Genomic DNA, 19,408 nt, shown 5'->3' with positions numbered 1-19,408 from the left:
AAAATAAACATCTTTATTTCAAATCATTTTCAAATACATTTGAAAAAGATGTCAAACGGAAAGAAAACAAAAACTGTGAATAAAACGGCAAATTTTGGTCATGTTTCTCTCTGTGAACAGGAAAGCCCTGTAAATAAAGCTCCCATAGGATTCAGGTGTAACTTCTGCATAGAGATGCACCCCACCCTCCGAGCCATCTGCAACCACCTTCGGAAGCACGTCCAGTATGGAGAGGTCAAAGAGGGACATGTCAAGGTAAATGGAGTTAGATTTATTTTTAAATTTATTTCATACTGTTATAGTATTTGTTTTATTTAACTGTGGCTTTTGTTACATTAAGTCTGAAATATGTTCATATTAACAACACACATGTCATTGCTGAAACATATTTAGGTAAAATAATGTAAACAATAATTATGACAAATATGAATTAATATGATTATTTATGGCTAAATTAAAAACAATTTTCTTTTCAAAACGGCATCTGTTGTTTACTTGTTTGTAAAATCCATTGAAGGAATAGTTAGATGAGAAGATTTTTCATATATGTCCCATAAATAAATATAAAGCTATAGCCAGCAGCTGGTAAGCTTAGCTTAGCTTTAAATAGTATTAGTATGCATTATTTGGAGATATCAACGTTATATATTCTTTAACATCCTTAAAGGACCCACTTTGGCTGTCCCTGGTGTTTCTGTCTTGTAAACTAACTCTTCATCTTCGTAGCTCTGCAGTGATCTGTTTCACGGGACTTAGGTTCTGTTTCTCATTTTGTTTATTACTGACGGTGGCTTCTGGGTAGGCAGTCTGTCAGCTTCCCCCAGAGAAAACAAGCAACGCTGTCCCATTGCAGGGGAGGGGAGGGGGTGGGGGGTATTGGAGAACAGAGTGGTGAGCCATAACTTTTAGGGCAGTGGCGGGTAACTATTCGAACATTAGTATTCCACTGAGGCTGCCAGTGAGGGGAAAAGGCCTAAGGATCCAACGCCTCACCCAAATGAAGGACTGGTTCTTCCATCAGACACTCCGTCTGTCTTTTATGTTTTTAAGATGTAGTCTGTTGTAACTTTGACTTTTAGGTACATTCAGTATATGGAATAAAATGTTAGCCTGTAAAGCAAGTGGCAATCATGGCAGTAGCTCAGCCCATAGGGAGTTGGGTTGGGAACCGGAGGGTCGCTGTATGGACCAAAATACGGAGTTTGGACTGGTAGCTCCTGGGCACTACCAAGGTGCTCTTGAGCAAGGCACTGTAAGGTAGAAATTAAAGTTGCTTTTTATAGTATCATGAATACAGTTTCAACTCTAGAACTGCAATGGTTTCTGATACAGTTGGATCAGGCTGACAGTGCAGTCAGGGCAGACTGGATGGCAAGGTTGGGCCTGTGGATGCTACATCTTATTTATGGTTGCATGAAGTGCAGGGTCAGGTCCTTCCACAGAAAGAATGAGCTTCCTCGGGGCAATAAAAAAGTCATGGTGATTGTCTGTCTACTTGTGACGATTACAGAAACCAGACAGTACATCAGCAGATGAAGAAAGAGGAAATAGATGGAGTTTTGTTTAGCATTTAGTTTGAGTTGTTGTTGGTAGATGTGCGAATGTGCAAGGTCTTGTTTTAGGTCCTTCCATTTATTTTCTGGGTGATTAAGCAGCATCATCTAGTAATTAAGTTTATTAATCATAGGAAACTGGATGCATATTGTGATCGACTTTGTTAAGAAGAATTTTATTCTTATACGGTTGAGAGATATATTTAAAAAATGGCGGACAGTTGGGAATGATATGTAACAAAGCTCCTGGACAGATTTGAGTGGTTGGACTTTTTATGTCACATTCTATTTGGATAATGCAATCAACTCAATATTAACTAAGTATGGTGTGTCAGTAAATATCTGCAGACTACTGAGTTTCAGGTCAGGAATGGAGTTGGCCTCAGGTAACTGTTAAGTCATGTTTTTCAGTAATACGTTCTTGGACCAGAAACACTTTCATTTACAGGCTGACACCGCAGCTTAAAGTAGTTTGGACAGGTGTTTAAGGAAAGTGCGTTACATAGAAATACTTTCAGGTCAATGATATTTCTACGTTGATCTTCCAACATTCAGTTCTCCAGCACATATGTATCCAATTGACATTACAGAACGTAAGTGAGAAAGCTGTAACCAACACTTAACTGAAATGATTGCACTGATACAGCACATACAGAACCAGTGTTATACAGATGCTTAACTGTTGCTTATGTGCTTTTAACATGATTTGCCTGATTTAGGAAAAACAGTTAGAGGTGCCAGACCTTAAGTGATACTTTAGTGAACAGCTATATTTGTCATCTGGTAGCTGATTGAGTATCAACATTGGACTATCCAAATTAATTGTTACCCTTAATCATTCTCCTTTTATTGCTGTGTAGTGCATCCACATAACAAAGGGCTGTGACAGACAAAATCAACAGGCACAGAAAATTACTGATCTGAGACTTCTCCTTTTTGTTTTGCAGCAGGAAGTCAGCGAGGTCCCCCTGACCCTGCCTTCAGAGAGCCTGACTAACGGCGACCTCGAGGGGGATGAAGCAGCTGAGTCTAAAGCCGATGGCATCGAGAGACCCGCGGCTACGATGGTCGGTCAATCCTTGGTTTCCACAGCTTCTGGTGGTGTTGCCGTTGCCGCTGAGCCACTGCAACCAAAAACGGATGCTATTGAAGGAAGGGCAGCAGCCCTCGTGGCTGCAGCGAGGGCCGTGGTGTCAGAGGGCGAACTGAAGCAGCGATTAGCAGCAGGGGGTCACCCATGTGCCCAGTGTGACCGAGTCTTTATGTCCATGCAGGGACTGAGGTCCCATGAGAGGAGCCACTCAGCCATGGCGCTGTTCAGCAGAGAGGACAAATACAGCTGCCAGTACTGCCAGTTCGTCTCACCGTTCAGACACAAGTAAGGAGGGAGGAGCAGAGTCTATGAATGACACCTCTAACACTGTTTCTACATTAGAGTGCCCTGTGTGTAGGAGTAAATTAGAGTAAATTGGGCAACTTTGCTGTTAATCCATTGATCCTCCATTGCTCTTTCATCAATTCTGACTGTCCAGTTTCTTTCATTTGTGCTTTTCAATAAGGTTAATTCCAGTTGTGGTTCCCGGTGGTGTCAGCATGTGGGGTTTATATTATAAAATTATGTATATAATATTATAAATAAATAAATACATTTATATAGATATATATTATAATAACATAAAGCGTTATTTTTATTTAAAAAAATAACGCTAGATTACATGCATGCATAATTTTCTTGTATATCCCACATGCATGTGAAGGCAATTTAAATCCAGTGTGAGAATGGCCAACTATATTGGGAGGTAATTATAGAATATAAATACCTCCAGCCATACAATCAATAGTGTGCAATATGTAGCCCTGGTAGCAGTACATTTTAAACTCTTACCCATGTATAGCTTACCAGTCTTCTACCAGCTGTTGTACATATCAACTGGATTTTAAATGTATTATGTACAGAGCACACTTTTACACCTTATTGTGTTTACCCTTTCACAACCCCTTTGAATCCTCAAGCTTCGCTAAGACTTCCTGCCTCCTAGGAGAGTAAGACAAACATTACAGCGAGGCAGACATTTTGGTAGTGTGATTTGCTTTATCCATCACAGAGACACAGGGGAAGAGAGAGTCCTCATCTCCTCTGAGCTCCCAGGTGTAATCCCTCTGTACTGTATGTGCCCTGACCCAGAAAGAAGCTGCATTCCCATGCCACCTACGAGGCTGGCATTAAAAACACAGCCACTGTCCCCACAGGCATTCACACGCTCTCTCCTACCAAGGGATTGTGGGTAGATGAGTTCACCCCACGGCTCCTTGTTCTGTAGTCATTGGAAATGTGCGGCTGTTGTTTGTGAGGTTTACAGAATTGAGCGCTTTAGATGCTGCTGAAAAACCCTGCTGTCGAAATCATCAAAGTGGATGCTGTTGAGTAGAGCTCTCTCTCTTTCTTTCCTGTACTCTATTCTTGTCACTTTCTCTCTTTATCTGCTATCATTTTGTCCTCAATCCATCTATTTGTTTTCCCGTCTTTTTATCCTCTTATCTCATACCCTCCCTTCTGTTTTTTTTTCCTTTTGTATATTTTGTCTCATTGGCAGTCTGGACAGACATGTGCAGTCTCACCACGGACACCACAAGCCCTTCAAGTGCAAACTCTGCCCCTTTAAATCTGCCTACGTGAGTCGCTTGAAGAGCCACCTGCATAAGGCACACACAGGTAAGCACACAAACATACATACATTAAATCACATCTTACTGCTGTATCCATGACTAACAAGGTATTCCTGGGCCTGAGTAGCAGCCTCCTGTTTATCATCTTCCACATAAAGATGATGTGCTTGATTTAGCTTATCCTGCACAGTGTAACCAGTGGATTAGCTGGAGGAGCAGTTTCACCATTTACCGAGTACATTAGATACACCTAATTAAGCACATCCAAAAGATTCATATTTGGATTCAGATTTTAGCACAAATAGCCCAGGTTTATTTATTATTAATATTGTTTATTTGGGAATATGGTGATAAAGCCCTCAGCATGTCTCAAAGGTGAATGGCTACAGCTGTCTTCAGTTAGATGTAATCCTTCGCCTGTGATCGTTTTCTGTTGTTGAGGGAGCAAGGCGGCAGACATTCAAGCAAATGTAAAAAAGCTTCACCTTGGAAATCAATACATGAGCAAAAAAACAATCTCAAAACTGCCAAACTAGAAAGACCAATTTTTAAAAGGCATCAGTGCTCTCAACTGTCTGAACTGATTGGAGCAAGAAACAGCACTAAGAGTTAACAACTGCTGTGGATAATTGGCACAAACCAATTTTGAGTTGAGATTACATTTGAAAAGTGGAGTTTTGCGATTTTGTAGACTTTGTGAAAACAATCAGCATTACATTTTTTATCATTGTGGCTTAGTTCTTCTCCTTTGTAACCTTGCTTTCAGTCAAGCAAGCCTAAGATACTTTTGATTGATTCATCTACATTCAGGAGCTGCCTTATTCCAAACATGTTCTTACCAGAAATAGTTCACTCAGGAAGTAGTTTCCTTATTAAAACAACTTCTGGTTAGAATATGTTGCTGTCTCATCAGATTTGGTTGTAATGGCGCCACTCCTCAGAATGGCGCTTGCATTAGGTTGTTTAGCAAATATATCCAGCAATATATCCAGCAACAGCTACAGGAAGCAAGATGCTATAAATCCCCTATGGGCACATTCAAAACTCCACCAAAACTCCACCAAAGCTGCCAGAAACACACACAGTAGCCGAACAACATCAGTACAGTCACACACTGTAACAGCATGAATCAAAAGAAAGTAGTCAGTATTATGACTGTAATTTATGAGTCAGAGATTAGCTGTAAGCATAATATGAAATGTCCTTTGTGCATGGCTCATCAACCTGCACAAAACTTTATTTAAGCGAACAAGCTTCCTACTAAATATGGAAATAAGTTCCTTAATAATATTTGCCTCCCCTTCAGACGTGCCTCCCTCTGGCAGTGTGAGACTACAGTATATTCATGTTTACATTTAAAGCCTTTTATACTTACAGGTAGTCAACTAAATTATTTGTAGTTCCACAATGTAGCACTTGTGTTTCTTACATACAACTTTGTAACTTCCAATTTAAAAAAAAAAAAAAACTGCCCATAAGGAAGTTATATGTTGAGGAGTTGGAATGTGGATCATGTTTATGTGTGTTACCTCAAGACATTTCTAATAAACACTGCAGCTCAATATTTTTTTCTGTCAAAATTACGCTAATTAGTCCAAGAGGAGCACTAAGTGACATATTTGCTACAGATTTTCTCCGATGGGAATAGCTTTGTTTGCGGTGGAGGATGTGTTTATTATCACTATGTTTATCATAAAGAATATTTTAAGATCCTCATCTAATACTGCCTTGTACAGTTAATTTTATACCGCGGTCAAGTTGTTGACCTTTGTTTCTCGATTTTCCTCCAGGTGAGCAGTACACATACAAGTGCTTGTCGTGCCCCTTCTCCTCAATGACCATCAGTCAGCTGAAGGAGCACTCTCTGAGAGACCATGGTGAGGCCCTGACCCTCCCCAAACTCCGGGCTGCTACCCAGGCTGCTCATGGCGCCCTTAGGCCCTCACGGCTGGCCAGTAACACAGAGCAGACTCCCTTGGCCCCGGATGGTATGAGATCCTGCATAATGTCATTTTAATAAATATAAGATCATATGATAGGCTTGTCAGGCCAGATTTGGAAAATCTCAATTGAGCATCAAAGCAGAATCTATTGTAATGCAGAAACAGAGTTTCTTAACTTTGGAGCCAAGAAATATTTTTAGAAACAGGCCCATATCATGATGTCTATGTAGTCTGTTTAATATGTATATTAAGACTGCAACTATATATTATTTTTATTTAATTGATATAATGAATAATATTGTATTTTGATCTATAAAATGCATTATAGCATTTATGCATTATAATTCCTCACAGTCCAGGAGATGTATTCAAATATGTAGTTTGCCCATTTAATTTTCCCTAAGAAATTCACTAAACTATCATGATATGACAAAGGAAAGCATCAAATAATCACATCTGAGAAGCTGAAACCAGCACGTTTATAAAATGAATGTCCAATATCAAAATTTCTGATTAATTTCCTGTTGATTAATTGACTAGTTATTGCAGATATAGCATGTATGTAATCTATATAACACACATCATGCTCTTGACTAACCCAATTTAAGAGCTATTTCATTCGCATTCTAATTTTGAAAGGCAACATTGGGACTAAAAATGGTAAAAAAATAAAAAAAATTGGTGGGACTTTTTATCCAAAGCGGTTTTATTTTTATATTATTAATGTAACACCTTAAATTTGCTATAAATATGGAAAATCAGCAGTTTGGGTCAACAATTAGGTGTCATAGTCTTTGGTAAGGTGTTATGCGCACATACTGAATAATTAATATGAGAATTAAGGAGTTTGACTGCTGAGATTTGACTACCTCAGCCTTCTTTAATGTTGATTAAATAAGACACCTTTCTTTACAGAATATTCCTATCAAAGAGAGACACCTTCACTGTAGGTTGGTGCAGCAGCTATCTCCCTGATGTGATGCCATGTTTTAGGTGTTTTAGTGGCTGTGCAGCCGCTGCTCTAGCTTGCAGACTGTTCTTGGCAGCAGCTGTCACCTTGCTGCTGGAGCTGTGGAATCTTCCCTGGAGCTGAAACAGGGCAGCATTCCTCAATGCACCAACCACCACCACTGTCAGCTGTGCCCTACCAAGACAAGTGAAGCATTGACAAAGAGCAGAGCTGACATATGGAATGTCTTTCTACCATGCTAAACTAGCTACCTTCAGTCGAATCTCTAAAATGCTGATATTTGAAGTGGAGTAGGGGTTTGTTTTGAAAGGAATAACATTTGAGTGGCTCTAAAACTATGAATGCAAGACCCAAGGTCTTTGAACGCCAACCCAATCCTCACATGTTTATGCTTATTAAGGTCATTCTTAAAATATATTTTCAACCTTCTCCAACACCTATCCTTTATGAGATTTAATCGATTGTTTTTTCCAAATCCAAGAAACATCACAACCTTACGACAGAATTTGTTCTCCATCTGCCATCTCATCTCTATACATCTTCACAATGCAGAGAGGATATTAAAAGCATGAATCAACTGTGGCATTGTTTGATTCTTCTGAATACCTCTACCGCTTCTTCAAAAGTGAGAAATTGGATCTCAAGCTTTCTATACAGTAAAAGTTTAAAAGAGAGTTTTTTTTTCTTCCATGCTTCTTCATACTCTGAGTGCTGAATGAGGCATTTTTCACATGGATAGATATTCTATTAGTGTCACACTGTGGTTTATTTATTGATGTGTTGGAGGCTCAAAGTAGGGCGAGAAGATGAGCTTGCTCAGTGGTATTATAGACACTTGAGAAAGGGAATGAGGAGGGAAAGAGGTAGGGGACAAATGATGACAGTCATAGTTATACTTCTGTATCTGAGAGGGGGGAGGGGGACATTTTGTGTGAGCACAACTAAATTCCTGATAGTCCCAACTGCTGTCTGCTGATAGCCTCTTGTTAAATATTACGTATACTGTATGTACAGAATATATTTTGTAGAAGAAACAATCACTTTATTTTTGATGTCGTTCTATAATCTTTCAGTATATTGTAATTCAAGTGGTCTGAGAGAAAAGTAGACTTCTGCACATCCTTTTGACTCTGTATTCAGGCTTCAGAAATCTAGCCGTCACAGGAGACTTTGGCCAATCACAGGTCATTTCCCAAAGAGAGAATGTTCCTGTTGGCTGTTCTGTGCATGCACAGGAAAAGGTCTCACTCTCTTTTTTTCATGTGAATTTGAACTGTATGTTACAGTGTAATACACAGGTTTCTCTCAATTTCTCTGCCCCTCTATAAGATCTATCATACCTAGAGGAGCCAGCGGATGTTCGTCAGCAGCTTAGTCATTACCAGCTAGCCTCCCGCAGTCAAATGTCTTCCGGCTCAACACCTGGTGGCTCAACAGTGGCTGATAATCGACCAGACAGCATCCTCACTTGTGAGTTCTGTGAGTTCAGCTCTGGATACATGCAGAGCCTGCGTCGGCACTACAGGGACCGCCATGGTGGCAAGAAGCTCTTCAAGTGCAAAGACTGTTCCTTTTTCACCTGCTACAAGTAAGGAAAGACTTCAGCAGAGAAAAATAGGAAAATGCTTGAGATAGTATTTCATATGCAATTTATGTGAGTATAGATGCTATGCAAAGTGTATAAACTCTGTATATTTATTAATATAAAATAACAGTAACATACATTCCTAATAAATGAATTTCCAATTCCAAAGTGTATTCAACTGTAAAGATACTAAGATAGACAATCACTGGATAGATTCCCTCAATGATTTAAAGATCCTTTGCTCTGTCTCTGACTCTATCTCAGGAATACCTTCACCATGCATGTGGAGGCCGGTCACAACAACAACAACAACAACAACAACAACAACAACGCACCTGACCACTTCTCTAAAGACCTGCGCTGCCCTCTCTGCCTCTACCACACAAAACACAAGAGCAATATGATTGACCACATTGTCCTGCACAGAGGTACACTTCATGCAAAATGGAACCAGAGACATAGTAACATTTTAAAGGAATAGTTAAACATTTTGGGAAATACACTTTGTCTTGTCGAGTTAGATGAGGAGATCAAGATCAGTATAAAGACTGGGAACAGGGAAACAGCTACTGGTGGATTATACCCAGGTGCAGTGACTTCCTGGAGGGACAGGAAGTGGCCAAAAGAATGCCAATATATCCGACTCTGAATTACAGTTTCGTATGGTTTTTCCCACTCAGCTGTTTGTAATTATGGTTTAAACAGTATGAAGTGAACACAGCATAACCTCCTGTAGAATTGCAACTTGTCGTTGTAATGCTTTGATTTTTGTATGGATTAAATGCACGAGAAACATGTTAATGTTAGCTATTTACCCCTGTTTTTAGTATTTATGCTTAGCTAAGCTAAATGGCTCAAACATCTTATTTACCACACAGATATGAGAGTGGTATCAATCTTCTCATCTAACTCAGTTTCTCAAAGCAGTTTCCCAAAATGTCAAACTATTCCTTTAAATGCCATCACCGTCCAATAAAAAACCTCATAAAGGCAATGGTAATATGGTGTAACTAAATGGTTTAAGGAAGTTCTACAAAGCTAGCTTATCAAACTTATTTTCTGTGTGGTTGACAAACTGAACACAATTATTTTTCTCCTGACAACATTGATATTAATCTTGTATTCCATTATAAGAAATGTAAACATAGTGCAAACAAAGTAATTACAAACAAACTAATTATGACATACAGCATATGAGAGTGTTCATGAGAAAACAGAGAGGTAAGATTTAAAAGCAAGCATAGAGAGATGGAACTTATGTGACAAGTCGATACAGCTTGTTGGGGGGTGTTTGGGTAGTTTTTATTTTCAGTTATTTGGAGGAAGTGTTGTGTTGAAACCGACAAAACCAAGCAACTGGGATTTGTGTGTCTTTGTGTGTGTGTCATTTGATATTTCTCCTGCGCCCCCACATCTCCTCTTCTTATTCTCTCCCTCTCCCCTGCTCTATCATTACTTCCCTTTCCTTTATCCCACCTAATAATCCACTCCACTCTCTCCTCTTCCCCTACCAGAGGAGCGCGTGGCTCCGTTGGAGGTCAGCCGCTCCAAGCTGTCGCGCCACCTGCAGGGCCTCATATTCCGTTGCCACAAATGCACCTTCACATGCTCCAGTGACCAGGCCCTGCAGCTGCACCTGCAGAAGCATGCTGAGATCAAACCCTACCAGTGCCAGCTCTGTTATTACGATAGCAGTCAAAGGAGCCAGCTAGAGGAGCATCTGCGCCTTGAGCACAAGGTCAGTGGGAGTCCAAATATGATACACATGGAGTTTTGTGTAACTGAATTTAAATTGATGTACCTTACGTTATTGATTTTTACAATATAATAAGAGACTTTGTGGCTTATGTCCGACGGAGAGTCTTATTGAACATGGTTTACTCATAATCAGCCTGCTGGGACATGAGATGTTTACATTTTACACACTTAACATTCAATTAATTCATTAGGGTCTTTGCTGGTTTTAATGGAGGTAATCGTGAGGTCTGTGCCAATCAACTGTCTATATTCGCAGTGTCAAGATTTGATCCCAAATCTAATTTACATATCTTAAACAGCTCTGGATTGTAAAACAAAAAACAGAGCTCATATCTGGAAAATATTTGAATCCCAGTTACCCAGAACTATTTAAAAGAGCTGAAGCAGTTTTTAAAAGAAATTATCTTTATAATTAGGCAAGTAAACAGCAACTATTTATTCCACGTAGCGTGCAGCAACAGCACAGGAAAAGACTGTTTATTTGGTGATTTTAGGTTGGTAACTTCAGTGCTGGAAGCTCTTTGCTGTGCATGTTCACTGACTGATGACAAAAAAGGAGCTGAAATGTAAATAAGCTACTCCCTGCAGCGGTTTCAAACTAAAATCCATATCAGCCCACCTTGAATTTAGGCAGGGAAAACCTCGCAACTATCGTTTATTGTGTGTGTGGTATAATTTTTTGAAAATGTGTAAAACTTTATTAGATAAGAAATTATTAGAATATTCCAATTATAGTCGGTTGCTAAGTCAATCAGGAGTATGAAAGTATACAAGTGGCTCACAAAACGCCTCTGTTCTTCCATCTGTTCTTATGTTTTCATTTAAATGCCCTTAAAAGTTAATATAAACACATGGTTTCTTAAAACAACATAAAATAATTGCTATACAAGCTTATAAAGCCAAAATTCAACTCTATGCTGCACCTTGATAAGGAGATAAAAATACCAGTGACTAGTGAATGATACAGTGGAATAAGATGACCAGGCGCATATCTATCGGATTGCTAGAGCTTCAGTATATTCTAACCACATCGAGGAGAGAAAAGGTTTAGTCTCTCAGTCTGTCTTAATGGGGATCATTTATATGATGATATGAGAAGGCAGATGGCATTTTAGAATTTTAGAGTACATTAAACTTAGAAGGGCAGCACGATTATCGTTTTTCAATTCTTTCTTTTCACATCCCTGATTTTACTCAATGCATGCTGGGATAAGGTCCAGCCCTCCTATTACTTAAAATAGGAATAAGTATAGATGATGCATGAATGGATAATTAACATGATGCATATACAGATAATAAAAAATAACGTATTCAAAGGTAACAAAATCCAAGAAAAACGTTGTTTCGACTTAAGTTTGGCTGACATGAGGCACTGTGAGGAGCAAAGATGTGCATGCTATTATTACACACCTTTCTCATTCAGATAATTTGGCAAAGAAGTGGTGCTATTGTGTTATCGTGAAATCAATATTGTTATCTTGATGTTATGTACTGTGGATCAAGGTCACACTTAAAAGTTGCTGCACACCAGACAGATGTGTTGGATTGAAAACTCTTTCTTTGGAAGAACCCTAAAACAAATTAATCGGACACACTGGTAATCACTTGTGCTCACTTTTTTTTATGATCGGAAGACCCCGCTATGTTTACATATGCTGTTTGTCTATATGAATTTTAATGATGAAGGTATGAGGACAAAAAAAATCATAAATAAAGTGAGTACAAGTGATTAGCCATGTGCGGGAGTTTTTGGTCCTTTTTATGTGTAGCTGAAGGCCAAAAAAGGTCTTGTAAAACTTTTATGTCCATTGTTGACATGCAGTTGAAAGGAAGAATGACAGAGCAGGGCTCCTCCTGGTTGAGACAGAGAGCTTATTCATTGTAGAAGGAGTGGAAGGACAGACATTGTCGCTGCTGGGAAGGATGTTGCAAAGCTACAGCTGTGTGGGAGGTGGGAATTGCTCAGAAAGCGTGACATCATTTGCAACAAGATTCATAGGCAATGGAATGAGCTGGTTCTGTCATTAAATATTTCATCTTTGTTAAATTTTTGTTTACTGATCATCTTATGCTGCATTGTTCTGATAGAAACCAGTCTTGTTGAAGAAAAAAAGACAAGATAAATACTGCTCAAAGCACACTATACCAAACTGATTAATACCCCCTGTTTCTGATCAGGTTATTCGGAACTTCGAGCTGATGGGCCGCGTCAACCTGGACCAGCTGGAGATGATAAAGGAACAAGGGAGCAGCGCAGAAGAGGAAGAAGAAAGAGAAATCTTGGAGATGGTTGAAGATGGGAAAGAAGTTGCAGAGGAGGAGGATGATGAAGATGAAATGGAGATTGTGGAGAACATAGTGGAGGAACAGAGAGAGATGGATGATGAAGAGATAGAGGACAACATCAAAGAGGAAGAGGAGGAGGAGGAAGATGAAGAGGAAGTCAGGGAGGTGGAGGAGGAAAAGCCTGGCCTACAAGGTAAATACTAATGAAGTCATCTTTGTTGCTCTCCTGTTTAACATATTATCTACTCATATTCATCCCTACTCTGTTGACGTAGTCCATACCCAAAGGATAATTTGCCTTATATTGTCAAATACACACTGATGTTTGCTGAAAGAACAAATGTATACCCCCCCCCCCCCCCCCCCAGCTAGTCAAGACCAGAACTCTACTCAATACTATTTAGCTGCTGCATATGAGCCTATCGCACAATACATTTCTTTACAAAATCTTTTGGGATTACATTGTCAATTGTTATCTGCTGAAAAGCCATTTTCTGTTGTGTTCTCAGTAATTTTTTATCAAATTGTGATCAGTGTGAAAATCTCCTGTGACGCATTTTAAGCCAAATAAATGGGCCCATAAGTAAGAAAACAATCATACTGTCAGAATATTGGAAGTCCCATAGGGTATTTGATGTTTTAAGTCCCCAACGTCGTCTTCCAGGCAGCACTGCCTGGAAGGCCCTAGGATTAGGCAATGGTTAGGGTTAGGTCCCTTGAAGTCGACGTTGGGGGCTTAAAACACCATTGAGCGTCCCATAGCATGCATAATACGCTTTTTCTTGAGCAGGGTTTTTCTTGCAAAATAGCCACAGTCTTGTAATTCTGAATTCATTTTTGCATTTCATTCTTCCATCTTATTATTCACTGAGTGTACTTGACTGTTATTGGTTGCTGATAATAAATAATCAATAATATTGTTTTCAAATATTGTTGCAAATAGGAAATGAACACTTGTGAAATTATTCTGAGACTGACCAATCATTTGAACTCCATTTCCCAGAGGTCCTTGCATCTCCCACCAGCAGCAGCAGCTCTGCACCGAGCAGCGCAGAGAAGCGTCTTCCCTGTGAGTTCTGTGGCCGCTGCTTTACCAACAGCCTTGAGTGGGAACGTCATGTCCTTCGACATGGCATGTTAGTATTTTTTTCCTGTTTATCTTCTTCTCTATACTCTCATTTTGTGTGTGAGGTTGTGTACTTTCCTTACACACGGCACAGTACACAATGGTCCTGTTACCTGTCTTTCTGGTCTTTGTGCCAACAATATGGACTAACGTACTTTGTGCTTAGGGCTTCTTGGTAAACATTGGCATGTATTAGTGTGTGTGTGTGTGTGTGTGTGTGTGTGTGTGTGTGTGTGTGTATATACATACATATATATATATTCAGTATATATGCATATTCAGTATATATGCATATTTAAAATTGTACCCCCTCTGTCCTTAGTCTTATGTTTGTTCATATCTTTCCACATGTTAAAAGCACTTATTTCTGCTCCCTCCCTCATTGCTAGGATGGTAAACAACAGTCAGATGGACACCAGCACCACCTCCGCAATAGAAGCCTCAGCTTCATCTTCCTCTGGCTCCGCCTCGGCCTTGATGGACACAGGATTGCACCTGTCCAGCAACAAGGAAGGGAACCCCGCTGATTTGTCACTGAGAAGTCCAAGCCAGTATGTGGAAGACAAAGAAATGCTCAACACCAAAAATGATCAACAGTTTGGTTGAACTGATTGTGGCCTCTTGTGCTAGAAACTGATAACATTGGGTAGGATCAACACTGAGTTGGATCTTTAAATAGGACTTCAAAGGAAACAAAAAGATTGAAACTGAAAAATAAGTGACTTCTTATGAGTTGGCGCATTACTAGATTTTATGTGTTACATATTTAAGTATTAGATTGTGCTGCATAAAATGGCTGAGGTCTTTAAATGGGCAGTCCCCTAGGACAGATCTTAATATATTGGTAACCAATAGTGAACAGAACTCTTTATTGCTGACATTCTGGTCAAATCTACAGTGAAAGATCCCACCTAGATAAAAACTAAGCTATTTATAAAGAATGTTGTCCAAAATGATTAACAAAATTTTGTGTTTTATTATTTGAAGCACCTTTTACACTCTCCCAAAAGAGGAGTACTTTAAATTTACCCAAAATAAATAAACAAGATATGAAAGCATTTAAACTGTGGCCCACTGTAGAGCTTTTTCATTTTAGCCTTGTGTTAATTGTGTCGAAGTATTCCTTGAGAAAGAGTCGCACCTTATCTATTTTAGTAAAACCACAAATCATGTTTTCTTTATTCGTAGAAATACTGACAATTTCCCCCAATGTTTGTAGCAAATTGCTATATTTTAGGTCCCTTAATATTATACTACGTATAAGCCTTCAGCCTGTGGCACCCTTTGCATTTTGACTGTACTATTTCATTGTCCAGATATTTCACCGATGAAATCATGAAAATAATGGCATTAGTTTAAGTCTCCCATCCCCGTAACATATAATGGTGTTTGTAGTCCAGGTTAAACAAGATCACAGTTGACCTATGCACTCAGCAGATCAATATAACAACAGAGCTATGTTTAATGTGTCACGACTGTATCCATTTGACATAGGTATCTATTAATCTGATCATAGCAAAGGTTAGCCTGGAACATATAACTACAGGTTTTTACAACAGTGGCGTGATATTTATCATTGTGATCAATAAAGATTACACTTGTCTTTTCGGTGCAAATTTGACAATTGGACCTGCCAGAATCCAGCTCTGCACATACTGTATGTGCATCCCCAAATGACAATTTAATGCAAAGTTTGGAGGAGGCTGACTACCACGGCTGAGTGTTGAAGCCAGTGTGCTAGTGCCTTAAAATGCAGTTCCTCTAATGGCCACTAAATGTCTTTAATTGCTTTAACCGCACAATATGTAATTTTCTGCCACGAGGGTTCTCTTAATCAAGAGATGGAGTTTTGAGTGACGTCATGAAGTAGCTTGAGGGTGGGATCAGGGGAGTTGTTGTCTTCACCACACGTCATTGCAGTCAGCTTCTCCCGGTTAGGATTTCTTCAGTGTTCATCGGGTTTTTACCGGGAGCCGAATTATCCACATAGGTATCCTCCTCTCCAAAACAACGGAGCAGGTGATTAAAACCAGTAAAAACACTGAATAAAACAGTTTCACATCAAAAATCTGTGTTTTTCTAAAGCTGTTTGCCGACAAAGGACGTCTCGGACTAAAATCTTTCATCCGGTTAAGATATATAGTAAAAAAACAACCAATATCTAAAAAGTGAAGAGTTAAAATGTGGTTTAAAACTGGATAAAAAAATATTTTATGACAGCTTCTGGTAGACAACCACAACACTGCGCAAATGTAACCTTGATTAAAATTACAGATTTCTCTGGGTTTGAAAATTGTTGGAAACATTTAGGATAATGTAAGTACACAACTCAACAAAATATATAACATTGGTCTTGTCATTTTTAGACATTTTAATGGGGAAAAAGTTACATATTATACCTTTTTTTAAAAAGGACAGCTGGTTTGAAGTAACCAGGAAATCAATTTACTACAATAATTTATAGCCTCACAATCTAATTTCACTTCTTCTAATGTGTGTCTTAGTGGCAATTTTCACAGTCATTGTTTAAGTAAGAGCAGATTAGATGAAATTAGATTTGACTTTTTTATTGTAATTGCAGCAATTGAGTGAGTACCAGTACAAAGAGATGTGGTGTAGTGGTATTTAGCCATGGCAATAGCTTTGGTTTATTTGCCAAGGGATTGAGATATCGGTCTCTGAGATTTCTGTCGGTCCAATGAAAGTGGATGGAATTTAATTTGTTATACTCACAGCATTAAAGAAAATGCAGTTTTCATTGGAACTACTTTCTACTAAATAAATAGTCCCTGAAAACTGTTGATAATGTGTTCTGAGTGTACTACTACTGTATATTATCTGGAGTGAAAGGAATATAAATTCTGCTGAATGTTTTTTTTATGCTGTGAGCATCACAAATGAAATGTCATGCTAAACTGGGTATGTGTGGAGCAATGTTTGCTTGATTGACAGATGTCTCTGCCTTTCACAGTCAGCCCTGGTGATTACCTCAACTCCATCCAGGTCCCTCCACATCGCCTAAATTCAGATTGTTAGGCTCCAAATGACTGACAGGCTGGCATTAAGCATTAAACTCAAATCTTGGCTTCAAGACATCCCTTTAGAAACTTATGGCTGATGCCACAGACATGTTTTCTACAGTCTGTGGTCCAGTGGTGACGCAATAGACACTGAAAAGACAAGTGTAACCAAGTCGAAAAGTCCTAAAAACCAATTGTTTCCACATGTATAGAGTTTATTTGCCACTGGGACTATATGTTGAACATTGACTTATTTTAAAGGTGTCAAATCGCCCAACTTAAACACCTTTAAATTATTTATTGGCACAACTGTCATAGCCTGCATATGTGTGCTTCTTTTTAGACAAAGTTCTCATGTTATTGTTATTACTGACAAAAGGCAGAGATTGTATTTGTTGGAAGTTGCTGCTTGAATGCCCTAAAGCCTTATAAGATAATAAATAGCAATTATTAAGACACATTTATATTCAATTCCAATAAGACCAATAAGCAACGTTAAACAATCGGAAATAAAGTGGCTGATAACTAAATTATAATGTCGAATTCATAAAGGAGCACAATTAATGTATTGTGTTCTTGGTACCAAAACATTTACCAAGCCTGCTGTGTTGCTGCTGTGATTGTCTTTCCTGAACATTGAACCTTTGATGGAAATAGGAAATTTGGGTTTGGAACCCAGGCGAACCACGTTTGCAGCCATGTATAGAAAACTAAATTACTTGTTAAGTGTTTGAACCGTGGTGTTTCAGAAAGGATACTTTAACCCTTTTTTCCTTTAGGTGTTCTCATTTAAAAAAAAAAAGAAAAAAAAAAAAAAAGAAAGGGAAAAAAAAAAAAGAAATCTAAAGATGATAGCTAACCCTTAAGGGCTTTTTGAGTCCCCAATCCAACATTATTACGCTGTTGTACAATGTCTGGTTACAATGAAAAATATCTCCTTTTTGTACTGTAATGGGAATGAGCAGAAGAGCAGTGTGGTTGTACAATATTTAAACACGTGAAGGAAAATGATGCAGTTCTCTACTAATTTGTGGCCATGGCTTTTATTGTGAACAAGAAGAAAAAAAAAATACCTAAACTGCTTGACCCTTTTCTGGGCTTGGCCACGATCTGGTTTCCCAGTCGACCCATAGATCCCTCTAAAATCTAGCTGACTCATGTCCAATTCAACATCTGGCACTCCAGTAAGGGCATCAGCTCACTTGCTCCAAGTAGGCCTAACAGTAGTCTACCCAGTCAACAAGAGGTGGGAATGTAGCAGCCCCACTATGCTCCTCAGTCCTTGTAATACCTTAAAAACCTGTTGAGTTGGTGCTGAATCTCAAAGCCCTTTTCTGTTTTTCAGGACCAGCTTGTAGCTTTTTGAAAGTAAAACTGTTTGAAAACTGTTGTAGAAATAAGCTTTGTAGGGCAGCTTGTTGCCCAGCTTGAAAGCCCAGTGCAAACAGATGATAAATTAGGACAATCTGGGTAATGAAGCTGTCAACCCAAAATTGTTTGTTGTTGTGTGATTATTTTAATAGAAAATGACTATGAATCCTTCACTGTGTGCAGTCTCTAGACTGTAATATTCCCAGTTTACCCAAAGTTAAGCCTCTGCTGACAACACACTGGATACTTGTATATATGTTTAGTTTGTTTCCGATGCATTTCTCTTTTCAGACTGTTGTCATAGTTTGACACTAGAATCTCTCCTTCTTGCCTTTCTTCCCATATAAATCTGATTACCTGATGGTGGGTTGTGATGTTGCCTAGAATGATTGTTTACAATTTTATTCCATTTATCTCTGGATATTCTGTAAATATTGTAATTCATTGTCTTTTTTTAACTTGATAATAAAGTTATCAGATAACGGTTAATTGCATTTATCTCCTCTTTGTACAGACTCATTGTGTAAATTCAATTAGGGCTCTGAAATGTCAGTTTTCCTTGCTTAACACTAAGATGTTAAGGGTTAAATTGTAAAAACATGCTGCACTTTTACTTATATTTTTTCAGACTTGATATCACGCATAATATCACTTTTATGTATGATTAAATCATTGAATTATGCATATCAGCACACATTTCCTTGACAAGCAATCTTCCTGAATAGCAAATTGAGTAAGTGAAGTGCTTCACTGTTAAGGGCAAAGTGATGCCAAAGGAGCAAGAACTAGGAAGTGCTGTTTTTCCAATCAAATCACCTGTCTATTTTTCTATGAAACTAACATCAAATTTGAAAATTAGCACTTTATGTTGTTACATGCAGATTTGTGTTGGATATGGTTCTCGTAGGGAGAAGCCATTTTTATTAGCTTCATTCTGTTTAAACAAATACAGCCAACCAACACAAATATCTGCCTCCAGGTGCAGAATACTTACTGTAAGAAGGGTTGCCATAGCTGTTTCATCTTGGACAAACAAATATAATTTGGGAAATCATGGGAAGTCATGAGCAGGTCCATGAGCAAAAGATATGTTAAACCATGCAAGAATCATGACTCTGGGGCTAGCAGT

The 19,408-nt window shown here is 38.7% G+C and overlaps 1 protein-coding gene across 5 annotated transcripts in view; it reads left to right on the top strand.

The window, feature by feature from the left end:
- znf462 (zinc finger protein 462) overlaps nt 1–18,768 on the top strand; it is a 52,524-nt gene extending 33,756 nt beyond the window's left edge. For 4 of the 5 annotated variants that reach the window (XM_031317892.2, XM_035991135.1, XM_035991136.1 and 1 more), the window contains 10 exons: nt 121–255; nt 2,501–2,931; nt 4,148–4,266; nt 6,011–6,208; nt 8,463–8,721; nt 8,983–9,146; nt 10,233–10,456; nt 12,655–12,955; nt 13,766–13,898; nt 14,278–18,768. In XM_031317892.2, the coding sequence (XP_031173752.1) occupies nt 121–255; nt 2,501–2,931; nt 4,148–4,266; nt 6,011–6,208; nt 8,463–8,721; nt 8,983–9,146; nt 10,233–10,456; nt 12,655–12,955; nt 13,766–13,898; nt 14,278–14,494 (2,181 nt within the window). In that variant the 3' untranslated portion in view covers nt 14,495–18,768. The remainder of the gene's footprint in view (nt 1–120; nt 256–2,500; nt 2,932–4,147; nt 4,267–6,010; nt 6,209–8,462; nt 8,722–8,982; nt 9,147–10,232; nt 10,457–12,654; nt 12,956–13,765; nt 13,899–14,277) is intronic. The other variant, XM_031317895.2, reaches the window with a different exon arrangement.
- Nucleotides 18,769–19,408: the final 640 nt, after the last annotated feature.

Source organism: Sander lucioperca, chromosome 14 (assembly GCF_008315115.2).
Source record: "Sander lucioperca isolate FBNREF2018 chromosome 14, SLUC_FBN_1.2, whole genome shotgun sequence".
Taxonomy (NCBI): Eukaryota; Metazoa; Chordata; class Actinopteri; order Perciformes; family Percidae; genus Sander; species Sander lucioperca.
This window is presented reverse-complemented; position numbering and strand designations above follow the sequence as displayed.